Source organism: Triturus cristatus, chromosome 4_2, assembly GCF_964204655.1.
Source record: "Triturus cristatus chromosome 4_2, aTriCri1.1, whole genome shotgun sequence".
Lineage (NCBI taxonomy): Eukaryota > Metazoa > Chordata > Amphibia > Caudata > Salamandridae > Triturus > Triturus cristatus.
Genome location: NC_140586.1, coordinates 101,516,310 through 101,534,743, shown reverse-complemented (window position 1 = coordinate 101,534,743; position 18,434 = coordinate 101,516,310). Strand labels below are relative to the sequence as shown.

The following is an 18,434-nucleotide window of genomic DNA, read 5'->3' as shown; positions in this document are numbered from 1 at the left end:
TCAACAATGTCCATTAAAAATAATCGCCATGATGGCTTAGTGTTCTTTATTCAAATCCCAAATGGCAGTCTTGGTATTACTCTTTCACAGCTCACATATTAGGATTATATATTTCCATAAACCATTTGCTCTTAAATAGACAGCTGAATACCTTCGACATGTCAGTTTCCTCGACATCCTCATTCCTTGACACGTATCACTTTGCCACTTTTCGTTATGCGAGAATGAGGATGTCGAGGAAACTGACATGTCGAAGGTATTCTGCTGTCTATTTAAGAGCAAATGGTTTATGGAAATATAAAATCCTAATATGTGAGCTGTGAAAGAGTAATACCAAGACTGCCATTTGGGATTTGAATAAAGAACACTAAGCCATCATGGCGATTATTTTTCATGGACATTGTTGAAGAGACTATGCAGTCCTTTGCCGCTGTTCATTAAAGTGAACTACCAATAGGAATAAGAGCAAGCTATTTTTAAACAGTGAAAATCTTGCGCAGAAGTTGCAGTTTTAAGGCATTGATAAACGCACCACTGCTCAAACGCATCTGCCGATGATTAAAGAAAGCAACTGACATGCCCCGTGAGTGCTGTGTGGTCTTTTTGGAGCAGAATATATATATATATATATCTCGATTTACACTTCAAGCTGCATGCAGGCACCATGTAGAGAAAACTGACTCAGGAATGCGCTGTTCTGCTGTTCGAGATATCGTGCTTTATTAAATTAAATAGGGCAAGCGGTCATTACGCGTTTCGGCCAACGCAGTGGCCTTGATCACATGAGCGCTGATCCGGTGAGTAAAACGTTTTAAATGATTCCAGAGTACCATGTGACTTGCTGTCAGCTGATGACATAGAAGAAATTTATACACACATACATACATTTAGGAAAACGTTATTTATTCTACACAAGCAAAATTTATACTACCCAAACATTACAGGTTATAGTTATACTTTAAATTTGTAATTTACGCACCACCTTTAAATTATTGTAACTGGAGCACCTTTATTTTACTGTCCTGCAGTGGGGCTATCCCTTTACGCCTTGCACTAACATATCCGGGCCCTTTGTCTCAAATGAAAGACTTTAAAACAGCATTAACAAACCAGCACCTGATGTGGATTTCGCAAATCATGTCGGAACAGGCAGTGTGTGATTTTGGATTAAGGTGAGGACGCCTGAGAGTCTTTGGATTAAGGTGAGGACCCCTGGGAGCCGCCTCTGCCATTTCAGGTCTGGTTAATACCAGGAGGGCTCATGGAATTTGGAAATCCCTAACAGGATGGGCTCAGCCAGTTACTGATTAATGGCTGTCTGTTTGCGGGCATCGGATTGCAGAGGTCAAGAAGGGAAGGGAGAGATATAAAAGCGGCTGGAGGGCAGGGGCCCTCCGACACTACCCTCCAGACGGCAGCATGGAGGGAAAGGTGCTTCTGCAGCTGCTGCTTCAGCTCTGCCTGGCTTCCCTGGTGCACAGTCAGTCACAGTGAGTACAGCCCTCACGGGTACCCCCGACCTAAAGTACTGTACCTGCAGGGCTGCGCAGTTCAGTGGACTGTGAGGGGCAGACGGGGTCGGACTACGTCAACCATATCTGAGTGAGAGGCTGCCGGGGGACTCACCTCAGAGTACTGGGAGTACCCGCAGGGATATACAAACTAGCGGACAGTACTACTGCGGCACCCCTGTCAGAGTATTAAGGGTAGTTGATGTGGGACCCGCCTCGGAGTACTGAGAGAGGCTTACGGGGTCCCAGCCGAGCTATGAGTACTGAGAGAACCTGCGTGTAGCGGACACCCAGGTATTACCGGCAAATGTGCCTGCATGACCTGCGTTGTGGCGTCAGCCCTCGTAGAGCTCCAGCGGGGGGCAGCCCAGAGAGTGCACATAGTCTCCGAAGGAGTCCCACTGCTGGACCCCTCGTCGCCCCCTGCCTCAGGGCCCCTCGCCAGCCTCTGACAGAGAGCTTCTTCAGCAGAGCCTGCGAAATGAAAAATATTGCACTCACCTGCAGAATGTTAAGAGGGGCCCCTTAGTCTCCCAATCTCACATATTCATTGACTGGGACTGAATACCCCCCCCCCCCCACCCACCCATCAATAGTTGAAACAGTGGGGGTTCCCTGCATCTCAGGGGTTTTTGTAACGCCCCCAACTTCGACGTTGTATTCTCACTCTGCCTCCATCTTCCGCTCTGTTTCTCTGCACCCCCATCCCCTGCCATCTCTCTGTCCGTCACTGCCCCTCTTTGTCTCGTTCTGCTTCTTACTCTCTCTCTCCCTCACTTGTGTCCCGCAGCCTCTCTTTTGACCTTTGCACTTTCCCTCTATCTTGCAGAACGGTTCTCTCTCTCGCCCTCTCAGTTTGTATGAATTTTTCCTCGCTGTCTTTCTCACGGACATATCCAGTGCTTTAAAAGGGAAAAAATAAGTGCAGGTACTCATTAAATGTAGCTAGGGGCGTGGTAGTGGTCGGAGTTAGATGCGGGGTGAGACATGATGATACAAAACACTTCTGTTGAGTATTCATTTTGTCGTTGATAGTTGTGCCAAACTTTTCATATGTGCAGATAAGGGCATTTACACCAGTTGCATGACATACCAAAACATGAGAGAAATGTATCAATATAAACAAAATGTGCTAACTCGTTAAACAAAATGAATGTCAAACACCACATGTTAATATTTCCTTGTTTCGTATGATTTGCAGCTTCTTAATGTCATACTGTTCCTACTTACTTGCATTTATCGCAATCTTTTTATATTCAAGAGTGCACACACAAAACAAGCATTCCACACATTTCTTTTCAAATACCTCCTGAGTGTCCCGATTCTCTTCTGCTCTGATTTCATTTCTCTCTCACACACAAAGAAGCAGACAAACACTCTCTATTAATCTTCACATCTGTAACCTCTCGATCCCTCCCCCTCACTTCTCTCCCATTTGTATCCAACTCCGTCCCACTCTCTTTACTCCAATTGTATGCTATCATTCTCCACTATCACTCTCTCTATTTCTCTGTACCTCTCTTACTCTTTCCATAGCTGTATCAATCGATTCCCCATCTCTATCTGTGCTTACCCCTTCCGTCTATCTTTTTCCCCGTTAAACTCTTGTCTGCTTCTTTTATCTCTGCCCCTTCATTTTTCACCTTCTCTCACCCCATTATCCGTCCTCCTCCCTCAGCAGAAGGTACCACAGACGGTAAGCTTTCAGGGGCAGACAGTGAGCACTGCTGGGTCGTGAGCGTGTGCAGAGTCCAGCAGAGTAGAGGTCAGGGGGAGAACAATACTGGCCTCTGATGGGAAGGTCAGTAGATCGCCTCTCACCTCACCTGGGTACGAGGGAGTCCGCCTAGGTAATCCCCACCACCTCATCCCCGCCCATTATGCACTCAATGTCACAGCAGGCGGGCGGGGTGGGGATTGATTTGCAGGGGTTAGCGAGTCAGGGGAAAGGCAGCCAGACCCCAGTGAGAGGCCAAGGGGTAACAAGCATTGGCATAGCCAATAGGTCTCGCATTTGGGACCTTATAAGTGTGTAGCCATGCAACAGTTGATGTTGTTGCACCAAGGATATTGTGCTGCATAACTAAAAACATATAAGGTCCCAAAAGCGAGGCCTATTGGCTATGCCAATGCTTGTTCTTTTTAGGTACAGCATGCAAAATTTCGGTGTGTGTATAGGTTTATAATGAAAAACTCTCATATTAGATCAAGTGTGGACATTAACTATGCATTTCCAAATTTACACGTGAATTTGTGACGCAGCCCTGTTGCATCGAATTAATTATATTTCACTACTGAATTCCGAGGATGTATTGGCGAAGGATGTATAAATAGTTAACAAACACAAAACCAAATTTAGCCCCAGAAGTTCATCCGAGTCTGCTGTTTTCTAATGTATGAATGCTGGCAAGCACAGATCACTTCTAAAGCCTGCTCGACTCCTACAACTCCCGAGCTGCATCACAACGTCCAGCACAGTAGATCAAATCACGTAGAAAACAGAATGAAGACAACCTTCCAAGTTTTTACTGTCAGAAGCAGTAGCATGCATTTCCCAAATGGCCATTCTCAATTACCCTGCACCACAGGCCAGGTCCCATAAATACAAGCTTGCATCCCTATTCTGAGATCAGATTGTTTTCCTTTCATGGCAAGTCTATTGCCTTTCACAAGGATACAAACATTTTGTAGAAGAGAGGTTTCCTTTTTTTTTTTACCCAGCTACTGTTAACTCCACATGAATTACATGATACAACATATTTGACCAGATAGACATTGAATACATATTTTGTAATTTAAAAGGAGCGATTTCACCGCTTCAGGATTTTCCTTTTCCAGGAGGATGGATAAACGTTCAACTAAAAACACATTGAATTAGAAAATACAGTTTTCAGAATGCATTGATCTGCTAGCTAAAAAGCCAAAACTGCCTACTGGTGTTTCTGCCCATTTATTTAGTCATCTCATGCATGTATGAATATGACCTTGGTTCTCGAGTCGGAGCACCGAACTGATTATTCGATCTATGTAACGAAAGATGTAAAGTAATGGGGACAAACACATGAGCACAAGGGAAGTCCTATGTTACGGAGAGAGAGAACGGAAACCAACAATAAAAGAACCTTTCTGGAAGTAGAGCTTTCTGATTGTTTTGTAATGTGGGCACTGCATGCAATGAAGAGGGAGGTAAAATGTTTATTGGGAGAAACGTCAGCAACGAAATGGGAGAAGCACCTCCACCCTCAAACCCTCGACTGCCCTCCTCACCCAGTCTTGCAGCTACGGCCGTCGCTATTACGAGGTGAAAATCCGCACAGTTCTAGCCTGTGCCAAAGTTGAAATAGAAGCAGTACAAAGAGGGACATTACTACAGATGTGTGACCAACGCAAAATGTCCGTCAAACACCGTGGTAACGAACGACATACAGGAGGGTGGAATTAACGTGAATACAGAGATAAATGCACAATGAAGAATTAAACAAGCATTGGCCGCGACCGGGAGTTGTGAGCATGCGCGCAAAAATGATTTTTTTTTTAAAAAGTGAGAGGTGCGCGCGACGGGAAAAAGTGCAAACATTGACCGGGAGTTGTGTGTGTGCGCGAAATGAAATTTAAACAAGCAGGAAGTGGGATAAGGGAGGGGGTGGCAAATGGTGTGCACTTTCGCGGCCGCTTTGATGTTCTCAGTGGCCGCGCGGCTCACTGAGAACATCAAAGCGGTCGCGAAATGATCACGCAGGCTGCCAAATGGTGCGCGCGCCCGGCGCACATGCACTGTAGTTGGCGGCCTGAAAGCACTGGTTTGCACTTCCAAATCTCCCTTTTACAAAAGCTCTCGCGAGAGCAGCGCTAAAGCGCTGGCTCAGGCGAGACCTAAAAATGGTGCTTGTTACCTGGGTTCTTAAGTGGCCACACCTGAGCAGGCTCTGGCCCCTTCCACCCCACTCATTCAGTCTGCACACATCACTGTGCTGCGCCCCAGGTAGAAAATGTCCCATGCAGCATCTAACAAGACGTCCCAGCAAGGATGCTCGGCAGGGGGCTGTTGAGGACAGTGAGAGCTTTCATCTGGGTGGGGAGGGAGCAGAGCACCCCTTGCCGCAGCAGCAGACCGTTCAGGCCCCATCGTGCCGCTTGCCACAGCTGAATGACACAGACAAACGGCAAAACTGCAAACATGCTGCTAAAAAAACAAGAACACAGCTGGCCCTCGGCACCGACCGGTGCCCACCTTATCAATTCGACCCTGAGTACTGGTACTCTCCTTGGCAGTGGAGAAGTGCGGGTACTCAGCTTGATAAAAATAAGAAGTGCCGGTACTCAGTACCGGTGAGTACCGGCCCATTTAAAGCACTGGACATATCCATCTCTTTGCCCCATCACTCCGCTTGTGTGCCCTATTTCTCTGCCTCTCCTCAGTGTCTGTTTCTCACCTCAGTGCCCTTTTCAATGTCTGCGTGTGCTGCGCAGTTTGAGCCTCCTAGTCTGTTTATTTATGGTCTGGAGTATTGCTCCGCATGTTCTCTTCACTTCATTTTCCTGTCCATCTTCCTCTCTTTTAATATCTCTCTTTTGACGTTTATGTTGGCCTCCCTCTCTTTCTCCCTTCCCCCCTTACTTACTATCTCATTTATTCAGTTTTTCCCGTTCCACGTCACACGCGCTCTCTTCTTCTCTTCCTCCATCTCTCTCTTTGCCACAGTTATTCTTATACCTGCCTCCAAGGTGTGTGTGCTTCATTCTCGTCTGTCTCCACCGTGATTGATCGCTGAGTATCGTTATTGCAATACTGTTAGCATCCTCCTAGAGTCGACCTTTGCTAATTACAGTCTGGCCACATGCATCAAAAGAACAAGCATTTGCAATGCAAAAGGTCTCGCCTTTAGGATCTTATAGGTATTTAGCCATGCACCACATTATCCTGGGTACTGCAACATCTACTGTTCTTTAACATGGAAGCTTTGACACTAATAGACACATTATCGCAATTTTCAGTATCGCACATTACTGCAATGTAGCATCGCTCATATATCTGGGGCGAAACGGTGAAAGAAAATTATGTTTAGAAAGCAAAAGAGCAAGTGAAACAAACAGAGGGAGAAAACGGATTTAATAAAGAAGAGAGTAAAAGAGATATGGAGGAAGAAGGAATAGTGTGTAAATGCGATAGGCCATTGAAAGGATAGAAAGAGAAGAAAATGGCAGAAGAAAGAACAGATATGGGGGGACAGAAGAACTGAAGAGAAACAGAGGAACGAGAGAAGAAAACAAAAGAAACTAGATGTAGTTGAAAAGCCATGTTTTGAGGGCAAGACGAAAAGTAAGCTCCATCTCTGATAAGCGGATGGAAAGTGGCAGGGCCGTTTTGAACTTGTAAAGACGTTGTATAGGTGTTTTGCAAAGTATGGGAGATTGCATACATTTGTACTTGCTGCAGGCAATGTTTTGTGGTAATATCAGAGACATCAACAGCAAAAACCGTCCTACCAGGCCATAAAACAATCCACAAACAGCCAATAGAACAGCCCACTGTGAGACCAGCTCTTCGGGAACAGTCAGATTGCCCTATACACCATTCGGACCCTGGTTATATTACGATTTGCTCTATAGTGCTTGCATGTGTGTGTGTGTTTGTACTTATATAGCGCACAGCTACCCCATTTCAGGGTGTCCCGGCGCTGTACTCATACCGCTAGGGAACCCTTCCTGGCTTTTCCCTGTGAAATGTCCACTCCTGGGCATCCCCAGGGTGAAGCCAGGCATCCCAGCGCTGTTGGGGCCGTTGTGGAGATTAAGCAAGCTATTGCCCAGAGTTGCAGCGTGGGACCCATGATTAGAATAGGCACCGAGGCGAGAAATCAGGTCCGAGGAATTATGAGCCCAAGACCCGCCGAGGCAGAAATTGGACCCGGGCCAGACCTCTGCATCAGGGTCTGCCGCTCTAACCATTGAGCCACACTTCTCCACACATGCGCCTAAGGAAGCTTCCAGGAGCTATTATCAGTCTCAGCAGAGAGTCTGCTTAATTGTCATATTATGTTATTTTCACACCAAACCCGGGTGGTGTGCAGAGGTGCCGCGCATTTTGCAGTTGTTGCATCCGATGAGAGCGTGAGTTGGAGAAGAGAGCAGTTTAATCAGGGAGATGCTAAGCTGGTGTTAATGAAACTGCCAGGCAGAAGTGGTCTAAAGGCAGCGGAGCTCTGCGAAGGGAATAACATTTTCCAAATGAATGACTGGAGGGGGCAGCGAGGCAACGATGATCCCGCCAATAACAAGGACAAAGGAGGTTGTGTGTGCACGCCCCTACCATGGACATGGGGGTCAGGTGAAACCTAGGGACAGAGAAGGGATGAAAGAAACATCAGCGTGCGCATGCGTGCACATTTCACTCGCGCGAGCCACCTTCTATGTGCATGGAGGTGACGTGCGCATCACAAGTGCAGAACGCGCCTCAGGGAAATAGGTGGCATCTCGGCTCCTGAACACTGACGTCATTTATCGCATCCTTGCATATTTAGAGTGTAGGTAAGGAACCCCCATGCAGCGTCACACAAAGCTATTATTTCGCATATAAACGTGCTCTGAAACAGGCCACACGGCGACCTGAATCAAATCAGTTTTGGTTCGCACCAGGAGAGAAATCAAAGAGGGCTCCAGCTGGAAAATGTTTATAAAACGATGAGGTACCTCAGTGGGTTGAGCGTCTGTAGCAGAGAACAACAGTGTGCAATAGTAAACACTGTGGGAGTTTGGGGGAGCATGGAAACAGCTTGTAGCTACCGCAGCAAAAAACAAGCACAGGCGCGCCATTAAAGAAAACAAACACGCGAGCGCGACTCGTGCTAAAGAAGGAGGCAGCAGGGGGAGGGAAGACAGGAGGGGGCCTGCGCCTGTTTTCCTTCCGGGAACGAGCAGGGGCACCATATGTTTGCAAGTTAATTACAAACATATGGGGCCATATGTAGGTAGCTAAATACCGGTCGGTAACGGCCGAAATTCGGTAAATATCCTGTTACCGACCGGTATTTAGTCAATTGAGATGTAGGAGGCCAAAAAGAAGTTTTCGGTAAATATGAATCGGTAAATACCGATTCATAATTACCGAATTCAAAATTACCGATTCATATTTACCGAATACATATTTTCCGAATCGATAAATATGAAGTGGTAAAAAGAGAAAAGAGATGTAGGTAAATTCGGTATTTAAGAAATCCATGAAATTCGGTAATTAAGAGTTGGTAATTAACACAGATTGAAAGCAGGTGGTAAGCATCAACAGTGCATATAAGCAATCCCAAAATGCAACAGCGTGGACACCATGGCCGCTCTGTATGTGATTGCAAGGCGCCTACGTCTACAGGCAGCAGGTCTGAGGATTTGGAGACGTGAGGAATGCATTTACAGACAGCGCATCACACTCTTTCAACAGACTGAGGCTGAGATACATGAAAGGTACAGGCTACACCCACAAACCATCATGGACCTGATAAGGGACCTGCACCCACTCCTGGACCAGCCAACAAGAAGGGCGCATGCCATACCACCACATGTGCAGGTTCTCTGCAGCCTACATCTACTTGCATCTGGCAGTTACCAGGGGGTGATAGCTGCGGTGGGCAGTGTATCCCAGAGTTGCCTGTCCCGTTTCTTCAGGAAGTTCCTGGATGCCATGATGCAGAGAATGCACCACTATATCAGCTTCCCAAACACACAGGCTGAACTGCAGAAGACCAAGACAGACTTTTACCACATGGCACAGTTCCCGCATGTCATAGGCTGTATTGATGGCACACACATTCAAATCTGCCCACCAGCAGCCACTGAGCACATCTACAGGAACAGAAAGTCCACCCACTCCATCAATGTGCAGGTAATCTGCGATGCAGGGAACATCATCACTGATATCGTAGCGAAGTTTCCTGGGAGCACCCATGACTCCTTCATCTTCCAGAACAGTGGGATCTACACACGACTGCTTGCCGGAGAATTTGGAGAAGGATACCTGCTAGGTAAGTAACAGTGACGCTCCCTAATACTTAGTGCAAATTATAGTGTATTGAGGCATGTGACTGATGGTTCCCTCTTACTCACCTAGGCGACAGTGCATATGCCGTGCGGTCATTCATCCTCACTCCCTACCTACACCCATCAACCTTGAGTGAGAGACGATATAATGTGGCACACAAATCTACACGCAATGTGGTGGAGCGCACGTTTGGACTATTGAAAAGCAGGTTCCGCTGCCTCCATAAAAGCGGAGGCGCACGCCAGTACACACCCATCATCTGCTGCAAGATCATTGCCACTTGTGCAATGCTGCACAACCTTGCCACGAAGAGAGGTACAGAGGTCGAAATGACATATTTTGAGGACAATGATGATGAGTCTGCACAGCCAGAGGCCAACGCAGCAGGAGTGGCAACAGCAACAGATGGGAGAGAGAGACGGGCAGAGATCACATGCAACTATTTCTGAGTGAGTAAGGGGACACAGCCAGTAGTTGGATGCCATGACGTAGTTTAATCATGCTGCACTACGCCACAACACAAAGGAAAACCAGTCCCATCAATATTGTTTAATAAACATTTGTGAGTCAAGGGTTACTTCACCCAATAGTGTCATGGTATTTCGTGCAGCATTAGTGTTTGCGCCCACGCGCTCCAGTGCGGGATGCCATTGAGTGTGCGTCCGCACTGGCTGTGGGACCAGTGGCAGCACCTTGACGCCTGCTGCTCCTCCGTGTGTCTGGGACAGGGGGGGTAATGCTGCTCCTGCTGGTCGTATCTTCGCTGTCCCCAGCATCCACAGCGCCAGTTGTGGCAGACTGGCTTGTGAGCAGCACTTCGAGGGCGCTGGTGACCCTCACCATCCCCCTTGACACGTCAGTGCTGCAGTGCGCAAGGCCCTCCTGCATTGCCACCGAGCGCCTGCAGAGCAGCAAAGTGGCAGTTGCCAGCCGGTTCACTGCCCTTGTGTTCTGGTCTTTCCTCTGATGTCCCCGGTTCCGTGCTGCCCTGTCCTCATCAAATTTCGAGCACAGCAGCATGACGGACTGGGACATGTCCCGCATGCCCGCAGCCATCTCAACCATTCCCTCTGCCATGGCGCTGATGCCCCTGTCAATATTTACAAATGTGTCATTGAGGCCACGCATTTGGCGCTGTACGGACATCATTGCCCTTGCCTGTATGCGTTGTATTTTGACCATGGTGACCTCAAGCCCTGAGGAGACTCCATGGCCCTCACCTTGGGGAGGTGGACTTTGCACCCGAGCCCTGCGGCGCCGTCTGCCACCTGTGTGTGCTCCCTCAGAGGCAGAGGGCACACTGGCATGGCTAACATCCAGGGGCACAGTGGACGTTTCCGCCCCCCTCGAGTCTTCAGATGAGGACTCTGATACATACAACCTGGCAGCAGCACGCCTCCTCGACCTGTGCAATGCAGGTGGTGATGATGGTGGTGACTCCAGCAGGAGTGGCGATGCTGGCTGGGGTGGCGATGCTGGCTGTGGTGGTGAGGCTGCCTGTGGTGCTGTTCCCTGGCCAGAACTGGTGGTGGCCTCCTCCGAGCTGTCCTTGTGGTGTGCCCTCTCTCCCTTCTCATGTGCAGTTCTGTGCGCAGTAGTGCCTGTGGACAGAAATGCAACATCAGCTAAGTGTACCTGAAGCACAGTATTGCTAGCATCACAATACATTTCTGAAACAGTATCTCATTGTCCTCTGCCTGCTTCTCGCTAATGTGTGTAACATGCCTTGTTATTCTGTGCTATTCGTATCATGTTCGGGGTTTCAGGGACTACATCTCCCATGATGCATTGCTAGTATGCACTAACACCTGTACTGGAGTGGGATTCTCATTGCCCATTTGGGGAGTTGGGATAGGGGTAGGGGGGGCCACATTGCTGTGCAAGCGTCTTACCTTGTTTGGTGGCGGCTCTGGCAGAGCTGTTAGCATCCCCAATCCCCACGATGCTTTCAGGCTCAATTGTGGTCTCCACAAGCTCCTCCAGTTCTGTCAGGGCTGGTGCCCTGTTGCGTCCACCTCCTGTCCGGCTGTCCTCTTTTTTCAATTCTGCCATATTCCTCTTTGTGATGATTCGGATGTCGTACCACTGCTTCTTGAGGACATCAATGTCCCGGGGGGTCACTCCCATGGAATTCACCTGCGCCTGGATTCCCAGCCAGATTTTCCGTTTCTCTGATTCAGGCACTTGCAGTGACTGTTTCCCAAAAAGCTTCTGGTGCTGCTTTACCACCTCCTCCACCAGTACCTGCAGTTCCTTTTGGCTGAATTTCAGCTTTCTCTTCCTCTCCCCTCCATCCCTCTCTGTGTCCTGGCTGGCCATTGTTGCAGTTTCCTGTGCTGAATCAGGCAGTTGCTCTGTTCCTCTCCTCTGCACTCCCAGCCTCTCCAGAGTCTGTTGATTGTGTGCACCTGCCTATGTGTGGCCACTTCCTGGTTGGGTGGGGTTTACTTTGCACAGGATTGGCTGATTCATCAAGTCATGTGTATTTGAAATTCCGAATCGGTAAATACCGATTCGGTATTTACCGATTCGGTAAAGACCACTTCGGTATTTACCGATTCGGTAAATACCACTTCGGTATTTACCGAATCGGTAAATTCCGATTCATGATTACCGATTATTACCGAATCGGTAATGATTACCGAATGTTTACCTACATATAACTTACCGAATCATAAATACCGATTCGGTAAAATTCGGTATTTATGAATCGGTAAATAAAATGTACCTACATATGGCCCTTGGTGTCAAAGTTCGCCCCCGCAAGGGAATCGCCAGATGTGCACGCGTTGCCATTAAAAGCAATGCAATGCGTGCACGTTTTTGGCTGAAAAGGCGCATCGATGGCTAAAGGTCTTTCTCCTATGCAACGCATGCGCGCTGCATAGGCGAGACCTAAAGAAAGGTCGCAAACAGGCAGATTCTCCCTTTGCGACCGGTATTTTTGCATTTGAGATGCCTCATCCCAAATGCAAAAATTGCAATTTAAGGAATCGCAAAATTTGCGGTTACTTAAATTGCGATTGCATTTAAGGAATCGGAAATTGCGATGCCTCAAATGCAATGCATGATGCGTTTGAAAATAGCGATTTCGCTATTAGGGGACACAAATTACCGTCAAATGAATTTTGACGGTAATTTGCAAAAACTTTGAAAAATGCACTAAGGTGCATTTTTCAAATTTCCTGGTTAATGTGTGCGTAACCTGTGTTCACATTACAATTTCAGGGGTGCAACAGGGTGTCTGTCCTTTTGGCACCCTTGTACCCTTGAAATTGCATGCGCAATTTGCGAGTACCTATTGGGTACTCGCAAATTGCGCATGCAATTCCCATTCTTTCCTATGGGCCTGCAGGCCCATAGGAATGAATGGGAAGCCATTCCTTAATTGAGACTCGCAATTTGCGACTCGCAATTAAGGAATGTGTAGGAATCACAATTTATTTAGCGATTCCTACATGCATAGGCTTGTGCGATTCCATAAATGCGATTCCTTAATAATCGCAATTAAGGAATCGCAAAAGCCTACATTGATGCATGCCTTTGACCGGTCAATGTGTGCTGCCTGGACCCATTTGCTCACACTGATGTCCCTACTGGGAAAGGACAACGGCGGTCAGTGCAATCACGGGTGTGCCAGCTCCCGCCAGGACCCGTGTCAAATACGAAACTCTGACATGCCGCTACGACCCATATGAACTAAAAAGCTTTTTGCACAGTGCTTTGTGACAATATGCAGCAGAGCTTCATGAGAATGTGGAAACATTGCACAGAGTTAGAAATACAGAGAATCCACACGCAGATTACAACATCATTGATTGATACTCGTGCAAAACATGTTTGCAGCAAAAAAGCGGAAGTGAGCGCAAGATCAAACGGCTTTGCTTTGGTAGTGATTGGCCCCCCGTTAATCTATCCAAAAGATAGTGTGCCACACAGAGCCAGATGTACTAAGCATACTAGCATGACCTGTCTTGTGGAAAATCCATACTCCAAACAAAACTATTTAACAACAAGCAGGGCTCAAGTCCCAAAAAAAGAAGTGGGGGGACTGACCAAGTTAGGCAGTATGCAGGTGACATCATGGCACGTGACATCACGGGACGTGACATTGCATGTGGCATCACAGGAAGTGACATCAGTGGAAGTGGTATCACAGCCATGACTTTATGAGAAGTGGCAGCACAAGAAGTGACATCAGATCTTAAGATCTCACAGATGTATTTAGTAGGTATATCATGAGTACATTTGAGCACATTATGAGTATGCACACACAAACACTCCTGATTAAGGCAGAAGACTCAAGCTTTTGTAAGCTACACGTAAAACAATTTTGCCTTTTGTCAGCAAACCGGTTCCTCTACCCAGGGCTGGTCCTAGAACTTTTGGGGCCCCGGGCAGAAAGGAAACGTGTGACCCCCCCTAATTTGCATACAGCGTGCAATCACAGAAAATAACATCATAGGAAGTGCAGTGGCAGCTGCCTCGGTGGTGGGGTGAAAAAATAAGTAAAATAAACGTACTTTCCCCGCTGCCGCCGCATGTCTCTCCTCCGTCCTCTTCTCTCAGCACCGGAAGCGCTCAGGATCCCAGACTCGCCCAGCCAATCGTTACTCTGCATGAGCAGCTTCACGATTGGTCAGAGCGGCCTGTTTGACTGCTCAGACAGTGCCTGGGAACCTGGGCATGTTCTCCACTGAGCTGTGCAACACAGCCAGGTGGAGAACATGCTAAGTGCGCATGACTGTTTGGCCGGCCCAAGAGGGCCCGCCAAACAGTCATGCGTACTTAGTGAGTGCAAACCACTCCTCACTCTGCTCTGGTGAGCTCAGCCCCGCCCGACCTAGCTCTGAGTCCAGCATAAAAAAATAAAATGATAATAACATCAGGTTAATATAATTTTATTTTCTAATTTATGCACCGGCCTCCCACTTGGACAAATTGTGTGCTCTTGGGCAATCACTTTTCTGAACTTATTGCTGTGCTCCCTTTTTGGCAAAATTGGGAGTATTTTGATTCAATTTAAAAACTGCTTAAAAGCGTAGGATTACAACATGGACTAAGGGTTTAATTACTACTATGGCGGTCCATTGGAATGCCGTAGTCACTGTGGCGGTCCACCCCCTGTGTTATGACTTTGGCGGTTGGACTGCCACAGGACAGCTGAAACCGCTGGAGAACCGTGATCCCGCAGCGGTTGCACAGCGTTCAGAGGCTGCAATATGCTAGCGGTGCCGCTGCAGCACCGCCAAGCATATTAACAGTTGCCTCACTGCAATCCTTTTCATGGCGATGAGACCGCCATGAAAAGCGTGGTAGTGAGACAACAGAGGGGGCCCTAACAGGGTCCCTTTTGCCTCTGTGCATGGGGGTGCATGTGCCTCCCTGTATTTTTGCACCCCAGTTCCTGCACAGGAAGGAATGCATGACATGGTGCATTCCTTCCTGTGTAGGAACGTATTACTGTGGTCCCACAGCGGTGCCTTTCTAAGGCTCTCCTATGAGCAGTGGCGGCTCCTCCATAGGGGTGTGGGGGCGTTATCTCACTGCTTTTTTGCAGTGCGAGAAGCAGAAACATAAAATGGTAAACTACCATTTTATGTTTCTGCTTCTCACACTGCGAGAAAGAAGAAGTGCCTGGTTGTGGGCGGTCCTGCTCGAGGGCAGGGGGGAGTGGCTTTCGTCGGCCTGGGGCCAACCAATGTAGTCATGCGCACTCTCGCTTTTCTCTATGTAGGCTGCATGCAGCCTACATAGAGAATAGGGCCTCCCACTGTGCGCCCGGCTGGGGCACTGTGTGCCTGCACCGCACCAATCACAGCGCTCCTATTGCAGCGTTGTTACTGGCAGAGGGGAGGGAGGCTGCCTGTAGGTGGCTGCTTCCTGTTGAGGAGAGCGGTACAAAAGGGGGTGGTGATGGACGGAGCATCAGAACCAATCAAACACTCACACCCAGTCAACAGATCTGGGTTTGATCCATCACCGTTCTTTAGCCCACTCTGCCACCCCAGTTCAGACATGGCCATATGCAAATCAGTCTGACCCTGTGCCTCATGGGAACAGTCCAGCCCGAACTGCCTAGCCATGCCTTCCCTGGACCGGAAACAAGCTTCCTAGGACCGGTTTCTGGCATTTCAGCCGTCTTCAGCCAGGCTTGCTTGAATCCAGTGGCAAAGTGAGCAAGGGACTCACGTCTGAGCATACCCTGCCAACTTATGGCGAACAAAGCGGTACAAAAGGGGGTGGTCCTAGGAAGCTTGTTTCCGGTCCAGGGAAGACATGGCTTGGCAGTTCGGGCTGGACTGTTCCCATGAGGCACAGGGTCAGACTGATATGCATATGGCCATGTCTGAACTGGGGTGGCAGAGTGGGCTAAAGAACGGTGATGGATTAAACCCAGATCAGTTGACTGGGGGTGAGTGCTTGCAATGTTCATCACTCCGTCCATCATTTCCTTTGGTTTTGCTTTGTTCGCCATAAGTTGGCAGGGTATGCTCAGACGTGAGTCCCTTGCTCACTTTGCCACTGGATTCAAGCAAGCCTGGCTGAAGACGGCTGAAATGCCAGAAACCGGTCCTAGGAAGCTTGTTTCCGGTCCAGGGAAGACATGGCTTGGCAGTTCGGGCTGGACTGTTCCCATGAGGCACAGGGTCAGACTGATTTGCATATGGCCATGTCTGAACTGGGGTGGCAGAGTGGGCTAAAGAACGGTGATGAATTAAACCCAGATCAGTTGACTGGGGGTGAGTGCTTGCAATGTTCAACACTCCGTCCATCATTTCCTTTGGTTTTGCTTTGTTCGCCATAAATTGGCAGGGTATGCTCAGACGTGAGTCCCTTGCTCACTTTGCCACTGGATTCAAGCAAGCCTGGCTGAAGACGGCTGAAATGCCAGAAACCGGTCCTAGGAAGCTTGTTTCCGGTCCAGGGAAGACATGGCTTGGCAGTTCGGGCTGGACTGTTCCCATGAGGCACAGGGTCAGACTGATTTGCATATGGCCATGTCTGAACTGGGGGGGCAGAGTGGGCTAAAGAACGGTGATGGATTAAACCCAGATCAGTTGACTGGGGGGGAGTGCTTGCAATGTTCAACACTCCGTCCATCATTTCCTTTGGTTTTGTCCTGTTGAGGAGAGCAGCAGAAAAAGCGCGAATCAAGACCCGGAAAGGAGCTGAGGTAGCCTGGAGAAGGTAAGTTTAATTTTAATTTAATTAAACACCTCCCGCCACCCTGCGCCTGCTCTACACAATGTATGGTACAGCTCACAAGAAAATAGTGTCCATGGTGAACCCCTTTTTATAAAAAAAAATAATTGTAAAGTAGAATATCCTACCTAGAAGGTTGCACACGAGTGAGTCCCGATTCTAGATGTAAGGCCTCATGTTTGTGCATGCCTGTGTGAGCTTGAAGTTCCAGCTGGCCCTTAAAGCACGAGACTGGCCAGGTTCACACACGGCAGAAGGTGGAGTGGGTCGTCGAAGTCCTCTTCTGACAGGAGTTTTGCTGCCCGGTGTCCACGACACAGGGGCAGCTACGGTGCTTTTAAGATTTTAAGCAAGAATGTCTGATCCACAATTGCCACGCAGACTTTTCCAAGGGAGTTAGTTTAATTGAAATGCTAGTATCGTGTGCTGTGCCCGTTTGTAAATCACAAAGTAATAAGTAATGCCACTCACAGATTGTTTTTCTCGGCATTCTGGTTTTATTAATAGAGTCCCTATTCGGCTGCGGAACAAATCAATGGCCCTTACAGAAAGTAACGCACCGCAGCTGTCCCTGTGTTGTGGCACAGGGCATAAACGTTTTGCACGTGAATACATCATTGCGAATTCCCATGATTGCAACCTAATATATCTTACTATCATAATGCCAGGGAGGAGGGGCTGATCAGCATACCCCCCCCCCCCCGAACCCTCCTTAGATTGTTTGGGCTCGCTCACCGCAGTGTGCTCCACAAATTTTCCACCCACCACTTTCAAATCCCACCAGCCACCACTGCCTATGAGCCTTTGAACAGCACCACCGTGGGGCTGCTGCAGCACATCTGCCAGCGAAGGATTACAGTTGTAATCTGGCAGGCGGTGTGAGGACGTCTTTGGCAGTCCTACCACGGAGCGCGGGCGTGTTGCTCCACGGGAATACCGCCAAAGTCATAATCAGGCGTTTAAAATTACCTGGGAGAGAAGTGCCCAGTCACATGGTATATTCACCTAAATGAAATACAGTGGTAAATATATAGCCTGGGCCACTGAAACTATGCAATTGTGTGGCCGCGGTGGTTTTTCCATAATTATGGATTTGCCACATAATCCAATATCTGCTACATAATCTACAGATTTTAACCCAAAAAATGTTTCTTGCTCAACCGGTTGAAAAGTTTCTAAAACCCAGCAACACGTGTTGCCATGAAATTAAAGGCCCATTTCAAATATTCACTGTTACCTATTTGTTGCTTATTACTATGTTTGGGTGTTAAACTGATACTAATGAGGGGCAGCCCATGCACCGACAGTGTCAACAAGTGTAAAATGAGAAAATAATGAAGTAATACTATGACAAAATGTACTGCATTGTTAGACCTGTCAGACCTAGTGTGGTCTAATCCCGTTTTTTTCCTTTTCGCCACATTTTTGCCACCATCTTTTTGTTGGACCTAGGCCTCTGGGCGCCTTACCACTGCCAAACAGTGCTGAGGTGCAGGTGCTCTCCCCTAATAGTATGGCTGCCACAGGCCCCTGCTACTGCGGAGTGGCCATTGTAAATACACGCACCAGTAGTTAGGATCAGGCTGGGACATACTGTTACTGTATCCTTGCCGTCCCGCCTTTTTGTCACATAGACAGACATGGTAGAAGCCCCTGGAACCTTCCAGCCCAAGAAGGAGTTAAACTTT

At 48.2% G+C, this 18,434-nt stretch overlaps 1 protein-coding gene across 1 annotated transcript in view; it reads left to right on the top strand.

Moving 5' to 3' along the window:
• Positions 1-1,340: 1,340 nt before the first annotated feature.
• Positions 1,341-18,434, top strand: part of LOC146833096 (A.superbus venom factor 1-like) — a 663,114-nt gene continuing 646,020 nt past the window's right edge. The window contains exon 1 of the mRNA XM_085600729.1: positions 1,341-1,490. Within this exon, the coding sequence (XP_085456855.1) occupies positions 1,420-1,490 (71 nt within the window). The 5' untranslated portion in view covers positions 1,341-1,419. The remainder of the gene's footprint in view (positions 1,491-18,434) is intronic.